This window comes from Polypterus senegalus, chromosome 6, assembly GCF_016835505.1.
Source record: "Polypterus senegalus isolate Bchr_013 chromosome 6, ASM1683550v1, whole genome shotgun sequence".
Taxonomy (NCBI): domain Eukaryota; kingdom Metazoa; phylum Chordata; class Cladistia; order Polypteriformes; family Polypteridae; genus Polypterus; species Polypterus senegalus.
In genome coordinates, this window is record NC_053159.1 from 185,223,684 (window position 1) to 185,239,265 (window position 15,582).

A 15,582-nucleotide genomic window follows, 5' to 3' on the forward strand; every position below is an offset into this window, starting at 1 on the left:
ATAGTGCAGCAGGAACACTCAATAAAAGTGAATAAAAAAAAAATAAAGTGACGGTGAGATACGAAGAATGCAGATTCAGCAGCGTATGTGTATCAGCTTTTATCCCTCCAGATCAGAGAATGTCCAGTTACATTGACTCAAAACACCACTCACATCTACAGTTATTCCCAGTTTCAAATAAAAACTAACAGCATCAGATCCCTAGGGCGATGTGTGTATGGTGATCGTGAGCTAGAGAATAAAAGTGGAAAAAAAAGGTAACTTTTACAAGTACAGTACTATAAATGTACACAGTCTGTTACAGACGCAAACCAAATGTACAGGGAGTGCAGAATTATTAGGCAAGTTGTATTTTTGAGGATTCATTTTAATATGGAACAAACACAGTGCTATCAGTCAATCCAAAATGTTAATAAACCTGAAACCTGAATGTTTCACAACGGAAATGTGAGTGTGAACATCATCAGGGGAATACATATGTGCGCACAATTATTAGGCAACTATTAGTGTGCAGATTTATTATGCAACTAAAGGAAAAATGAAAATTTTCCCATCTCACTTGTTTATTTTCATCTGTTATAGTGAGAATAATAAACAAACACTCAAAATTTACAAATAAACATCTCTGACATTTCAAAAAAAATCAATCAATCAATCAATGACCAATATAGCCACCCTTCTTTCCAATAACAGTCATAAGCCTTTCCATTCATGGAGTCTGTCAGTTTCTTGATCTGTTGACGATCAGCTTTTTGTGGAGCAGTGACTACAGCCTCCCAGACACTCTTCAGAGAGGTGGATTGTTTTTCTCCCCCGTAAATCTAGCGTTTAAGAAGTGCCCACAAGTTCTCGATAGGGTTTAGGTCAGATGAGGAAGGGGCCATGTCATTATTCCTTCATCTTTAAGGCCTTTACTGGCTGGCCACGCAGTGGAGAACTTCGATGCAAGTGATGGAGCATTGGCCTGCATAAAAATCATGGTCTTTTTCCTGTATCACTGTTTGAAGAAAGTGTCTTCGAAAAACTGGCAGTAGGTTTGGGACTTGATTTTGAGTTCATCTTCAATGCAAAAAGGTCCAACTAGCTCATCTTTAAAAATACCAGCTCATACCAGTACCCCACCTCCACATTGGAGTGGAGCTCTGTGCCCATTACTGATCCACAGGTCCATCCATCTGGTCCATCAAGAGTCACTCTCATCTCATCGGTCCTTTGAAAAAAATCTGTCTTCAGATATTTCTTGGCCCAGTTTTGACGTTTCAACTTATGTTTCTTGTTCAGTGGTGGTTGGGTTTCAGCCCTCCTTACCTTGGCCATGTCTTTGAGCACTGAACACCTTGTACTTCTGGGCACTCCAGGTAGGTTGCAGCTCTGGAATATGAAAGTACTGGAGGATAATGGGTTCCTGGTAGCTTCACGTTTGATTCTTCTCAAATCTTTGGCAGCTAATTTGCATCTTTTGTTCTCAACACGTTTCTTGCGACCCTGTTGACTATTTGCAACAAAATGTTTGATGGTTCTGTGATCACACACCAATATCTTAGCAATTCCAAAAGTGCTGCATCCCTCTGAAAGACTTTTTACAATTTTTGACTTTTCAGAGTCAGTTAAATCTCTTTTTTGGCCCATTTTGCCGGAGGAAAACTAGCTGCCTAATAATTCTGCACACCTTGATATAGGGTGTTGATCTCCTTAGGCCACACCCTCCCTCATTACACAAATACACATCACCTGACGTGCTTAAATCCAATAACATACAGCTTGGAGTTGGAATATACGCATTAAAAATGATGATATGGTCAAAATACTCACTTGCCTAACAATTGTGCACACAGTGTATGTGTGTACTGTATAATATTAACAATAAGAGCAGCTCACTACTGAAAACAGTAAATATAGGAGGCAGTGGGGGTCAAACCGGTAGCCCCTTGATTACAAGTCAGCAAATCTTACCGCTACGCCACGGAAGCTGTTGTATCGTTCTTGAAACTTTTGTGAAAGTGTTAATTTGATCTTTGGACTTCAGGCTTCACACATTCTATAGTTTATGCCTACATTTTGTAACATGTATTACTAAAATATGAAAACATTTCTGTTTTAACAATGTGTTTACACAGATTACTGTAGAAACGAAACACACATGAAATGCAGGTGTTCCAAATAACGATCTATTATTTCCACTCTAAAACTCCAGCAGTTCACTCACCCCCAGATAATCAAACAAGGCACGAGCTGGGAGAATGTTGTGAACTTTCTGCGACGGAGGGGGGATGGAATAGTCGGCTGCTTGCTGCTCGTCTTAATCGGCACATTTACAACAACAGCAACATTTATTTATATAGCACATTTTTATACAAAAAAATGTAGCTCAAAGTGCTTTACATAATGAAGAATAGAAAAATAAGAGACACAGTAAGAAAATAAAATAAGTCAACATTAATTAACATAGAATAAGAGTAAGGTCCAATGGCCAGGGGGGACAGAAAAAACAAAAAAAAAAACTCCAGACGGCCGGAGAAAAAAAAAAAATTACATTTACAGGACCAAAGACGCTGAGGTGCGAACGGATTTAAGGTGGGCCGGATTTACGAGTTTTCTCGTAGGCTCTGATAAGTCTAGTGTTAAACCAGGAATGGCATTTTTGTGGTTGGAAAAAAAAAAAAAAATCAGTGCTAAGCTGTTGATGCTTCCATGAGAACGAGTGCAAACACGAATAACGGCAGTTTCTTAACTGCCTTTGTCGATTTTCGTAAAGCGTTCGACTCAGCTGATTGAGCTGCCCTGTGGAACATCCTGAGGGTTCACGGGATCCCCTCAAGGTTGCTGGATATCTTGGCCGGCCTGTACACTGGTACTGTGCAGAGTGGAGGCAGGACCTCTGTGTTTTTCCCAGTTGATTCTGGGGTTCATCAGGGGTGTGTTCTGCTCCTACTATGTTCAATGCTTGTATGGAATGGGTGTTGGGCAGGGTCATGGGGTCCAGCGGATCTTAACTTTGCTGACAATGCAGTGATCTTTGCGGAGTCGGTGGAGGCTCTGATTGGGGCACTCGAGAGACTAAGCGAGGAGTCTGAGTGTCTGGACTTGTGAGTGTCCTGATAGAAACCAAGATCCAAGCCTATAAAGACCTCTTGGGCACGGCCATAAGCAGTGTGTGTCTGTCTGTGGAGAGAGTGTTGACCTTGTCAAGAAGTTTACTTACCTCGGCAGTGACATTCATGTGACTCTGGTGACTCTTCCTATGAAGTCAGTAGACAGATTGGGAGAGCATGGGGGGGTCATGAGGTCGTTGGAAAGGGGTGTATGGTGCTCCCGATATCTATGCAAAAGGACGAAGGTCCAGGTCTTTAGAGTCCTGGTGCTTCCTGTCTTGCTATATGGTTGCGAGATATGGACGGTATCCAGTGACCTGAGACAAAGAACGGACTCCTTCACTACACTGTGTCTCTCTGGAAAATCCTTGGGTACCATTGGTTTGAGTTTGTGTTGCTCATGGAGTCCCAAATGAGGCACATGACCTGCATTGTGAGGGAACGTCAGTTGCTGAACTACGGCCATGTGGCTCGTTTCCCCGAGGGTGATCCAGATCGTAACATCCTCATTGGTGAGGACCCGAGTGGCTGGACCAGGCCAAAGGGTTGCCCACGTAACACCTGGCTGCGGCAGGGTAATTTCCGGAGGGTGGGACTGGACCGTGTGTCTGTCTGGGGGGTTGCCAACCAGAATCCTGAGTTGTTTTGCTGTGTAGAGGGTGCGGCAACGCTATGTACCAGTGCAAGCTCCCAAACTTGTTGATGCTTGTATGTGAGGACCAAGCAGCAAATCAACAGCAATCCAATGTTTGTCTGGAAAATCTGACTGGAATTTTACATGAACATGGAAGTTTAGAAGATTCTGAAACACGCGAATGCAGCATAGCTCCATAACTGCTAAAAAGCTAAAAGGCCAGTTTGAAGCCAGCTTAAAATTTCAGTGCCCCAAGTTTGATTCCTATCATTGCAGTCTTAGGGCTAAAGGAACAAAACCCTGAGTGAATTCCTGGGCAGACTCCAATGGGCTGCTAGATAATACTCACGCGTAAATAGGCATCTAGTTCTTCACAAGCTGGTGGCATCCCGTTGGAAACAGTCATATTTTTTACGTGGGATGCGGATCTGCTGTGCAAAAACAGCACTCTTTTTATAGCTCCTTTCTGCTTCAGTTTATCCAACAGTAGCTCCACCTTGAAGTCTAATGCCAAAAAAGAGAAGAGAAGCCCACATATTCATTTCGTTTATAATTTACCAGACTTTGAGGACTGCCCCATAATTAACATATTCAATTCTTGAACTGTGTGTTCTATCATTTGGGGTAAAGCTTGGTGGGAGTGAAGTTCAAACAGCAACAAACTACATGAAACTGACATCATTATGGCAAAGAAAATAAGGGGAAAAAAAGGCATGCATTACTTTTGGGGAGGCTGTGGTACTTTGAGAAATGAGAATTTATTTTATTTTGCCAACATGACTCAAACTTTACAGAAATGAAACAATTATCTTTAATGTTGGTATTCTTATATCTATTTAAAAATCAGACTGTTACAAAAAGGCAAAAGAACTTCAGAGGTCTATGAAAATGCACAAGGCTGTCTGTCTCTTACAGTACTTGCACTGCGGACAGCACACCTACCCAGTTTTGAAGGGGCTCCTCTTCCACTTGCCTTTAAGCAGAATTTAACCTTGAAGCTGCAAGATAAAAAATGGAAATAAAAATAATAAAAAATTCAATACCCTACGGTGGGCTGGCGCCCTGCCCGGGGTTTGTTTCCTGCCTTGCGCCCTGTGTTGGCTGGGATTGGCTCCAGCAGACCCCCGTGACCCTGTAGTTAGGATATAACGGGTTGGAATGAAACATCAATATTCTGCATAATATTTGGAATGGCCTTATAGTCTGTCCTGGGAAATAGAGACAAAAAATCACTACAGGATGCTGTGTGTCTGCATAAAGTCTCATAAACCCAACATTACATTAAATGACTTCATGTCGGAACAGATATCAAACTTAATGACTGCGGCTGGTGATCTTGTCACCTATGAATGTCACATTCATGGTTGGATCTACCAGGTGTTCTGGGTGCAGGCACACTGATCAGCCACAACTTTAAAACCACTTAGAGGTGAATTGAACAACACTGATTATCTCATTACCAGTAACGGCGTACTGCACGATAACGTGCAGTGAATAGACTTGACTTGAGCATTCCTTAGTTTCAGACTCTTTCTCTGTTTAGCATTTGTTTGCTCAGAGACTGATGCGCTTGCTGCTTCCTGAGCAGCTCTTTTCTTCACCCTAGCGGCCCGCTGCTTCTCTTCTTTCGTTGGAATCTGTTCACGTTGAAAATGATTAAGTTCGTTTTTGTGTTGCAATTACTTAGTACGTTTCTTAAATTTTTCACTTAAGCTGGCACTTAAGCCTTCAATCTGCCTCAAGAATAATTAGCGAAGGTGGAAGGGAATGAGAATAGCACCCATACGCATGCGCCGTATGGCCCCCGAGTTGATTCTATGATAAAATAAAATAAAAAGAGTAATAAAAAAATCAACACCCTGAAAGCGGATAGCAGACGTCAAGTAGTATATGTGTACCAAATTTCAAGTGAATAGGTGAAACGGTTTGCGAGCGACAGTTGATTTAAAATCTTGGACAGACAAACGAACAGCCACAGTAGCATATTATATAAGAAGAGAATGGCCCCTGACAAGAGGCAAGATATTATGCTGCAAGTGAATAGTCAGTTCATGAAGATGACGTGTTAGGCAAGCGTAAGGATCTGAGTGACTTTGACAAGGGAAAAATTATGGTGACTGGACGAAAATGACAGGTGTAGTGGAAATGTTCAGGATATGCAGTGGTTAGTACCTACCAAAGGTTGTTCAAGTGAAGTGAAAACAGGGTCATGGGTGCCCAAGGCTCATTGATGCATGTGGGGAAGTGTAGGCTAGCCCATACTTTAACATGGCCTTCTCATAACTTCACTGTAATTAAAATCCTGATACTCTGTATATCCAACTCATTATAATAACTAATTATATACTATAGATATACATCTACTCAAAGCACCGTGATGTTCCAACAATGATGGATGGATTAAAAGCCAGAAGTCTGTATGACCATCAACATCAAGTGACTCCGTGAGAACCCTAACTACAAAGAGGACTGTTTCATTTATGTTAGGTAGAATGCCCAGAGGGGACTGGGTGGTCCCGTGGCCTGGACCCCCTGCAGATTTTATTTTTTTTCTCCAGCCGTCTGGAGTTCTGCTTTTTCTGTACACCCTGGCCATTGGACCTTACTCCTTTTCTATGTTAACTAATGTTGTCTCATTTTAATCTCTTATTTTGTCTTTTATTTTTCTTTTCTTCATCATGTAAAGCACTTTGATCTACTTTTTGTATGAAAATGTGCTATATAAATAAATGTTGTTGTTATCTGGTGTGATCCCGCAGAAGAGCTACTGAAGCACAAAAACTGCTGAGAGACATAATTTTGGCCATTAGAGAAAGGGGTCAGAACACACAATGCACCACAGCTTGCTGTGTGTGGGGTTGCATTGCCACAGACCTGTCAGAGTGCCCATGCTGACCCTTATCCATTTCCAAAAGAACCTACAATGGGCATGTAAGCTTCAGAACTGGACTATGGAGCAGTGTAAGAAAGTGGCCTGTTCTGATGAAACACATTTTCTTTTAGACCATGAGGACAGCAGGGTGTGTCTACGTCATTTACCTGGGGAAGAGATGGCAGCAGGATGCTTAGTGGGAGGAAGGCATACTGGCAGAGGCAGCGTGATGCTCTGGGCAATCTGCTGAAGACTACATACACCTCTTCATGGCAACAGTATATTTTCCGATAGCAGTGGCCTCTTTCAGCTGGACAATACACCCTGCCACGCTGCAAAAATTGGCAGGAATGGTTTGAGACATGTGACAAAAATTTCAAGGTGTTGACTTGGCCTTCATATTCCCCTGATGTTCATCAGATCGAATATCTGTGGGATGTGCTGGAGAAACAACTCCAATTCATGGAGGTCACACTTCGCATCTTTCAGGACTTAAAGGATCTGCTGCTAACATCTTGGTGCCAGATATCACAGGACACCTTCAGAGGTCTTGTGGAGTCCATGCCTCAATGGCGGCATGAGGGAGACCTACACAATATTAGGCAGGGGGTTTTAATGTTGTGGCTGTTTGATGGCACCACTGAGTCAGCAGGTAGACCTCTTCTCTGTAGGACATCTTGCCATTGCTGGTGATCAGGCATATGATTGCAATGTCATCGGCAAATTTAATAATGGAGTTGTACTTGTTCCATACCTACGGTCATAGCAGGAGACCCTGCACACTACCCTGTGGAGCGCTCATGTCAGTGTGGAGGATGTGATGCTGCCAGGCCATGTAGAGTGTGGTGTCTGTCAGAGAAGAATGCCACAATCCAGCTGCAGAATGTGACACAGGATCCTAAATTGAGGAGTTTGGTGCAGAGTGTCAGTTGTATCACAAAAGCTGAATCTTTAATGATTTTTGCTACTAATGAGACATCATTAAAGCACACAAGTTGACCCACTGGAAGGTCCAACCCAAACTGTTTGCTTTGGCCATTTATTACTTGAGACAATCAAAATGCAAGCACTGATTTTCATGAAGGGTCCGGAGAGAGTAACACAAATGCTCAGTTGGCAAAAAGACAAAATTAGATCATGAAAAATTAGCAGAGCTCCAACTCCTGAAACTAGATTTGCAGTTTTATTTTAGACATGCATTTTTGATGAAGACATCCAAGTCATTAATATCTTTTTGGCTTGTAACAGCACTTTAAATATAACACTGTAAAATGTTTATCATGTGTATAAATATTATTGCTGGTCTCTCAGGACACATGAACTTTAGAACCCAAACACTGGCGCCAAAGAAGTCATAAAGCACTCTTGGCAGCCATTTCTCAAACTGAGGATGGCAAGTATATCCACGGCATCTTGGGTGTTATGGCAAGACAAAGAATTGAAATTAATTTTCTGTTAAATGTGATATTTTGAGTCATAAAAAGAAATAAAGATTCTGCACAGCAACCATTACTTAGTAGGAAGCGTCACAGCACAGTGATTAGCACTACTGCCCCAACAGGTCCAGCATGCAGTGTCTCAATTCCAAATCTGGTCCTTGTCCATGTGGACTCTGCATGTTCTTCCCAGCCTTGTCTTCTGGGTCCTCCAAAAACATGCAGGTTCAGTTAACAGGAGAAACCTATTTGGCCTCATTGTGTTGTAATGTGCTATTATCTTAAATTTTTATTGCTTTTCATATGAAGAGGTCTGTATACATGTTGTATATGAAATATGGGGTTTTAGACATTTAAGGTGGAGGTGGGAATACATCAGGGATCGGCTCTGAGCCCATTTGCAATGGTGATGGACAGGTTGACAGACGAGATTAGAAAGGAGTCCCTGTGGATTGTGAGGTTTGCTGATGACATTGTGATCTGTAGCGAGAGTAGGGAATAGGTTGAGGAGACCCTGGAGAGTTGGAGGTATACTCTAGAAAGGTGAAGAACGAAGGTAAGTAGGACCACCAAGTCAGAATACATGAGTGTGAATGAGAGGGAGGTCAGAGGAATGGTGAGGATGCAAGGAGTAGAGTTGGCGAAGGTGGAGGAGTTTAAATATTTGGGATCAACAGAACAGAGTAATGGGGATTGTGGAAGAGAAGTGAAAAAGAGAGTGCAGGCAGGGTGGAGTGGGTGGAGAAGAGTGTCAGGAGTGATTTGTGACAGACGGGTATCAGCAAGAGTGAAAGGGAAGGTCTACAGGACTGTAGTGAGACGTTCTATGGGCTGGAGACGGTGGCACAGGAGACTGAGCTGGAGGAGGCAGAGTTAAAGATGCTAAGATTCCATTGGGTGTGACGAGGATGGACAGGATTAGAAATGAGGACATTAGAGGGTCAGCTCAGGTTGGGAGACAAAGTCAGAGAGGCGAGATTGCAATGGTTTGGACATGTGCACAGGAGAGATGCTGAGTATATTGGGAGAAGGGTGCTAAGGATAGAGTGGCCAGGCAAGAGTAAGGCCTAAGGGAAGGTTTATGGATGTGGTAAGAGAGAACATGCAGGTGATGGAAGTAACAGAGCAAGATGACGAGGACAGGAAAATATGGAAAAAAATGATCCGCTGTGGCTACCCCTAACAGGAGCAGCCGAAAGAAGAAGACGACGATGATGATATTGATTTTCAGATTTATTTCTTGCTTTATTCAATATTTACAAAGCAGAAATTCTGATAACATCTTATAGCAACACCATATTGTTTAGAGTAGAGAGTTGCCATTTTTTATGGAGCTCATTAATTCACCTGGAAATATACGACATGTGACGTCATTCAGACTGCCAGTATAAAGCCTGCCCACATTCTGTTCCGGAGTATCCAATATTAGCATTCCTGTGTTGGTGTGTGGTGCCGATTTTGATTTCTTGATTTCGAGTGATGAACTAATATTTTTCTGCTACAAAACTTTGATTTTCGCCTCACGTTTTAAAGTTAACGACTGGTCATCTGTCTTTTCTGGTTTTGACCTATTTTCTTGATCACCTCTCATCTCCTGATAATTTTTTCATTAAAATCTTTTACCGTCTAACTTTGAGTCAACAGACAATGTAAGTAAAAATAAGCAAAACAATTCACGGAAAAATTAACTTGCCAAAATTAAATTCACAGTCAAACGAATCATGTGAAATAGAATTCACAATGAAAAATAAGTAAAAATGAATCTGATGAAAAAACAATATTTTGCACAAAACCGAACTGGTAGAGAAACGATGTGCACAAAATTGAATGGGCAGTGAAACAAAAAGCACAAATTTAAATTTACAGTGAAACAATTCATCTAAAATGAAATTCACAGCAAAACAATTTCAATGAAATTCGTAGTGAAATGATTTGCATAAAAATGAATTTGCAACAAAACAATTGGCACAAAGCAAAAACTGTAGCAAAACAATGAGGGCAAAATTGAATGGGCAGAGAAACAACGATCACAAAATTAAATGTGCAGCAAACCAATTCACCCACAACGAAATTCACAGCAAAATAATTACCATAAAAAAAAATTAAGTGCCGCAAAACAAATCACGCAAAACTGAACTGGCAGTGATATGATTAGCACAAAGTTAAACCTAAAACACGATTCATGCAGGGCAGCTCGGTGGCTCAGTGGTTCGCTTCCCAGGTCCTCCCTGCATGGAGTTTGCATGTTCTCCCCGTGTCTGCGTGGGTTTCCTGCCACAGTCCAAAGACATGCAGGTTAGGTGCATTGGCGATCCTGTGTTGGCTGGGATTGGCTCCAGCAGACCACCCGTGACCCTTTAATTAGGATATAGCGGGTTGGACAATGACTGACTGAGTGACGATTCATGCAAAATTAAATCTGCAATTATTCACATAAAAATTGAGGGTGGCACAGTGGGTAGCGCTGCCGCCTCACAGTTAGGAGACCCACGTTAGATTCCCGGGTCCTCCCTGCGTGGAGTTTGCATGTTCTCCCTGTGTCTGCGTGGGTTCCCCCCCCCACAGTCCAAAGACATGCAGGTTAGGTGCATTGGCGATCCTAAATTGTCCCTAGTGTGTGTTTGGTGTGTGTGTGTCCTGCCCGGGGTTTGTTTCCTGCATTACATCCTGTGTTGGCTGGGATTGGCTCCAGCAGACCCCCGTAGTTACGATATAGCAGGCTGGATAATGGATGGATGGACACAAAAATTCATCTGCAGCAAATTGAATTGGTAGCGAAATGTTACACAAAAGGCAGTGAAGCGACTAGTTGAATTCACTACAAAATGATTTACATGCAAATTACTTTGCAACGAAACAATTCACAGAAAATTGAATTGGCAACAAAATAATTTAGGCAAAATTGAATTTTCAGTGAGATGAGGCACAGAACATTGTGTTTGCAACCAAATTGTCTGTGCAAAAATAAAATTGCCTCAAGGGGCTTTGCTTCACATAAAAAAATTGCTAAAGAAATTGTGTTTTGCTTCCAGTGAAATCTGAGCCTCCCACACAAGAAGAAATGTGTTTATTCTCGTGTTCTCACGCATCTGCTGTGACCTTAGTATTTAAAAAATAATCAGAAAACGGGTTTGCATGGATTGAGCAGCTGCACACAAGCCTCACATCACTATGCACAATGCCAAGTGTTGGTCGGTGTGGTGTAAAGCACACCCACCATTGGACCCTGGAACAGTGGAAATGTGGAGTAATGAATCACACTTCACTATCTGACAGCCTTCTTAATGAATCTGACAGATCCCAGCAGAACGCTTCCTTTCAGACTGTTAGTTTGGGAGAGGACAAATAATGGCAGGGTTGCTGCTCAGCCCCTTGGCTTCAAGGAAGGGACATCCAACCTCTGTATCTGACAGCACAAATGGCACAAATCCCCACAAGACACTTAACATCTTGTGGAAAGAGGAGTGGAGGTTGTTTTACACGGGCTAACTCCACATTCACATCCATGGTTTTGGAATGGGATGTTTAAGAAGCTCAGATGTTTGTGATGGTCAGGTATCCACAAACATTTGGTCATTCAGTGTACTTAGGAGAAGCTCTACTGTGCATGAAAGATAAGATATGAAAGGCACAATATGAAAGACATCGAGATGAAATATCATAAGACAGAAATAGACACAATATGTTATTTCTTTGCTAGAGTTCCTCCCCTGGATGGGTTTCAAATTCATGTCTTAGGTCATCTTTCTTCATTTTTCTTATTCTTTTGTATGTATTTTTTTTGGTTAATTTGTTATTGATTGTGCTGGCACGAGCGTGCACATAGGGGACAGCTTAGGGGCTCTGGTGAATTTAATTACCCGCCGCTCCAGGGGTTGGTGCTGTGTTCTAATGCCTGTTCTCTTCCTCCCTCTGCAGACCAGATAATTGACAGCTGCAAAATCTCTGACATCACTTCCGGTGTCTGTCTGCCTGAACTCGGCTTTTCCTGCCAGGACGTAGTATAACCATAAATCTGGCCAATTTGAGATCAGTTCACTGTGGAACTCCCATCTGAAAAGACATTCTTTGCAATTATTGTTTGCTTTTCTCTTATATGGGGTCACCGGGTGCTGCCCCAACTCTTTATCATTGTCCATCTAATCTCTTACATTGTTTGTTTCAATTTTATGGTGTTGCTCCATGTATTTTGTGGGTTGTCCCGAAAGAGGGAGGGTCAGCTGCCAATCACAGCCAGGAACCGCCCACGGCCTATAAATTCAATAGGTCTCCCACAGTTCCTAGTGGTTCATTTGGAGTTCGCTCTGCAGTTGGTGAGTTTGTGTGTCTTTCACTGTGCTTTGTACTTTTGTAAAAATCTGGATTGTTTTCTTCCTTCTGCTGTGCGTTTTGACCTTGTAATTGGAATCTGTTTTAGGATTTGCTTGGTTTGGATTGTTGGCACTGGTAACGGGAATAATATCGTGGTGGCGCCAGACTGTAAAATAAAACAATATGGAGATACTGTGGATAATTAATCATTACATTCTGGAAATGTAGAACTGTAAAGAAACCACAAAGAATAGTGCTAGAGAAAAAGTGGCCAAAATACCCATGTAAAACATTATTCTAAAAACAGAACTCTCCTAGTCTTTGGAAACAGCTTGGAATAAAGAGGTAAAGTTTTTCCAATGGATGTGGACATATAAAGAAAAGAGTAAAAATGCATATTGTTTGTGGTCAATAGCTTATTGATGGTGCATGGTGTATGGAATCAGACTAGTAGCATAAGGCATAGTAAAGGACATATTAGCGGATTAGAGTGAGTGTATAACTTTGTGTATATGTTGCTGTAAGAGTGTCAGAAAAAATGTCTGACTTCAAGAAGTGTTGCCAGGGAAAAGCAAAATGTAATGTGGCATGGGTGTCCCCTTTCAAACTCTGTAGATGTGAATGTGCATTTTAATGGAGTAGGCTTGTGGTAGGCCTATAAAGTTTAGACAGACATTAATCCCTGCCTGTGTGGGATCTGAAGACAGCAGTTCTTCTGCTGCTTCTCCTTACCTCCCTTTTTACTTCTAGCGAAGCAACACCAGGGCTCACAGACACAACTTATAGCACCCACACTGTAAAGCACAGGTGTCGAACTCCGGGCCTGGAGGGCCGCAGTGGCTACAGGTTTTCATTCGAACCCTTTTCCTAATCAGTGACCAACTTTTACTGCTAGTTAACTTCTTTTCCTTCGTGTTAATTTCCCTGTTTTTAAGGAATAAGTCCTCTGAACTGATTCTTTTCTTCATTAAGTAGCAGCCAAACAGAAATGAGACATGAAACAAGCCAATCGATGACCAGCTAAACTGGGGCTTCAAACTCCTGGCAATTTCACTTCAACCAGTTCCTTAATGAGAAGCCAATTCTTGCTGTTAATTAAACCCGTTATTCAATTCCACGGCTCGTTGCTGCTCTCATTCTGCCACAGCAGACATTTCCAAAACTGTTGATTTTCTTTTTTTTCCCCCCCAAGAACACGGTCAAGATGTTTTGGTGACCTGAGAGATCAAACCTTACTGAGGCCCTCACCTTTCTTTATTTTCAGATAACCTGGTTAGCTGGTGATGTGGCAGCTTGTTTTGTGTGTCATTATTGTTTGGCTCCTCATTAAGGAAAAAGAAAGAACTAAGGGGTCTAAGTCAAGTTAATTAAAACAAAAGGCAAAAGAAGTTAATTAGCAGCAAAAACTGGTCACTAATGAAGACGATGGTTAGAATGAAAACCTGCAGCCACTGCGGCCCTCCAGGCCTGGAGTTCAACACCCTTGCTGTAAAGTGCTGTTGCTCCTTCCATTTGATGCCTCACTTTCCATGCCAAACATGATGTTGTCTCTTTTGTCCTGTCCAGGACACCACCCCTTCTTCATCCGTCTGTCCATGCTATTAGTCAGTAGGGATGTTTGACTGGCCTGTCAATCATTTCTGCTGAGGTATCCCCGTTGCATGGCTGCACTTGGGTCCTAATCTGGATCCGGAGTTGGTTTGTCGTGTGGTGGGTGCGGCAATGCGCTGTATCAGCGCATGCTCCTAACCTCTCTCTCACTCTTCATTTGCATAAAGTCCCCTCTCACTGCAGCAAAGTCAATGAACATTAGCATGTGTAGCGTGCCTCCACGCTGGAAGGACCAGGGGAGCAAGTGTGGCCAGTATATTACCTTCCCTGGGACGCTAAATGGCAACCTCCCTGGGTTGCAGCGGTGCCTCAGACTCCCGCAGGACTTCATGGGAGTTGGAATGTGGTGCAGCCCTATTGGGATCCACAGGTGGTCACCAGGGGGTGCTGCAGCTGGAGTTGCTGAGCCCTTATGGGCAGTCCTTCCGCCACACCCGGAAGTGCTGCCGGAAATAAAGTCATCAAGCACTTGAAGCACTTCTGGGTGCCTTAAAAAACTAGCCAGCAGCCACTAGAGGAAGAAGGAAGACGAAGCTTGTGTAGGAGGAGTGGAGGAAGAATAAGAAAAATATAAAAATATTGTGTGGAGTTGTGCTTGTGGGGACTGTGTTGTGTCTGTGGAAGACGTAGCTCACAGACGAAGAAAATAAATAATTATTTGTTTTATAAGTGTGCCTCCCTTGTCTGTCTGTGTCTGTCTGTGCGCCTTTTTGTCACACATGCTACAGTATTGTTATATTGGATCAAAATTTTCAGTTGGGACATAGTCTACCATCTTGCGCTGTTCAAATGAGGGAGCAGAGATTCATCCAACGGTGTGGATTTGTGTATTCAAGTCCTTCTGATTATGTTTTCTGAAAACACCTATTGGTTTACTTCAGATCATATCAGTGTAATTTCCTGCACAAAACATGGTCCAAACATGGCTTAAAAATTGGATTTTTTGGGTCTAGAGGGCCAAAAATAGGGGGAAAACCCCAAAACACTCAACGTGTTTAATAACTAGATATCCAGACGAGTAAAACGTTAAATGGTGGGAGTTGGGCAAGTCATACAAAAAAACAATTTTTATGAATACATAAACATGTGCAAGGCACTATATAAAACTGACAGACGTAATAAGCACAATATACTAGATAAAGACATCAAAACAGAACAGAAAGAGATACGAATTGTACTGTAGATCTGGTAAATATGAATGGCACTATATAACAGTTTGACCCACGGGTGCCTTTAAATAACTGACTCTTTAATCCCCACTTCACCAGTTCTGACTCCACTGTCCATCTCTTCCCAGGTTAAGTTAGACTCTTCCTTGTAAATTAATCCCATATCCAACGATCTTGTCCTGCACTTCATCTTACCATATGAAGGGCGCTATATACAATAATTTTTTAACCAGTTGATCTCAGCTTGTGGAGTTTATCTGTACCCTCGAGGGCTCAGTCTGCTCTTTTCCATTTTTGGTGTGAACTGCTCTGTGGCTTAATGAACACATGGCACTTCTCTCTAATCATGTTCATTTAAAGTGGCACCCAATTCATTTCAGCCTTTAAGCCTCGCTGTCATTTCCAATAACAGATTTTTTTTTTTTCTGTTGAAAGGAAGCAGTCTGGTTGGCACAAA

At 42.2% G+C, this 15,582-nt stretch overlaps 1 protein-coding gene across 1 annotated transcript in view; it reads right to left on the reverse strand.

Annotated features, from left to right (window-relative positions):
• The window catches only part of itgav (integrin, alpha V), a 158,539-nt gene that overhangs the window by 36,810 nt on the left and 106,147 nt on the right, over positions 1–15,582 (reverse strand). Inside the window, exons 16-17 of the mRNA XM_039757720.1 lie at positions 4,669–4,724; positions 4,076–4,230 (exon numbers count right to left, since the gene is read on the reverse strand). Coding sequence (XP_039613654.1) covers positions 4,076–4,230; positions 4,669–4,724 — 211 coding nt within the window. The remainder of the gene's footprint in view (positions 1–4,075; positions 4,231–4,668; positions 4,725–15,582) is intronic.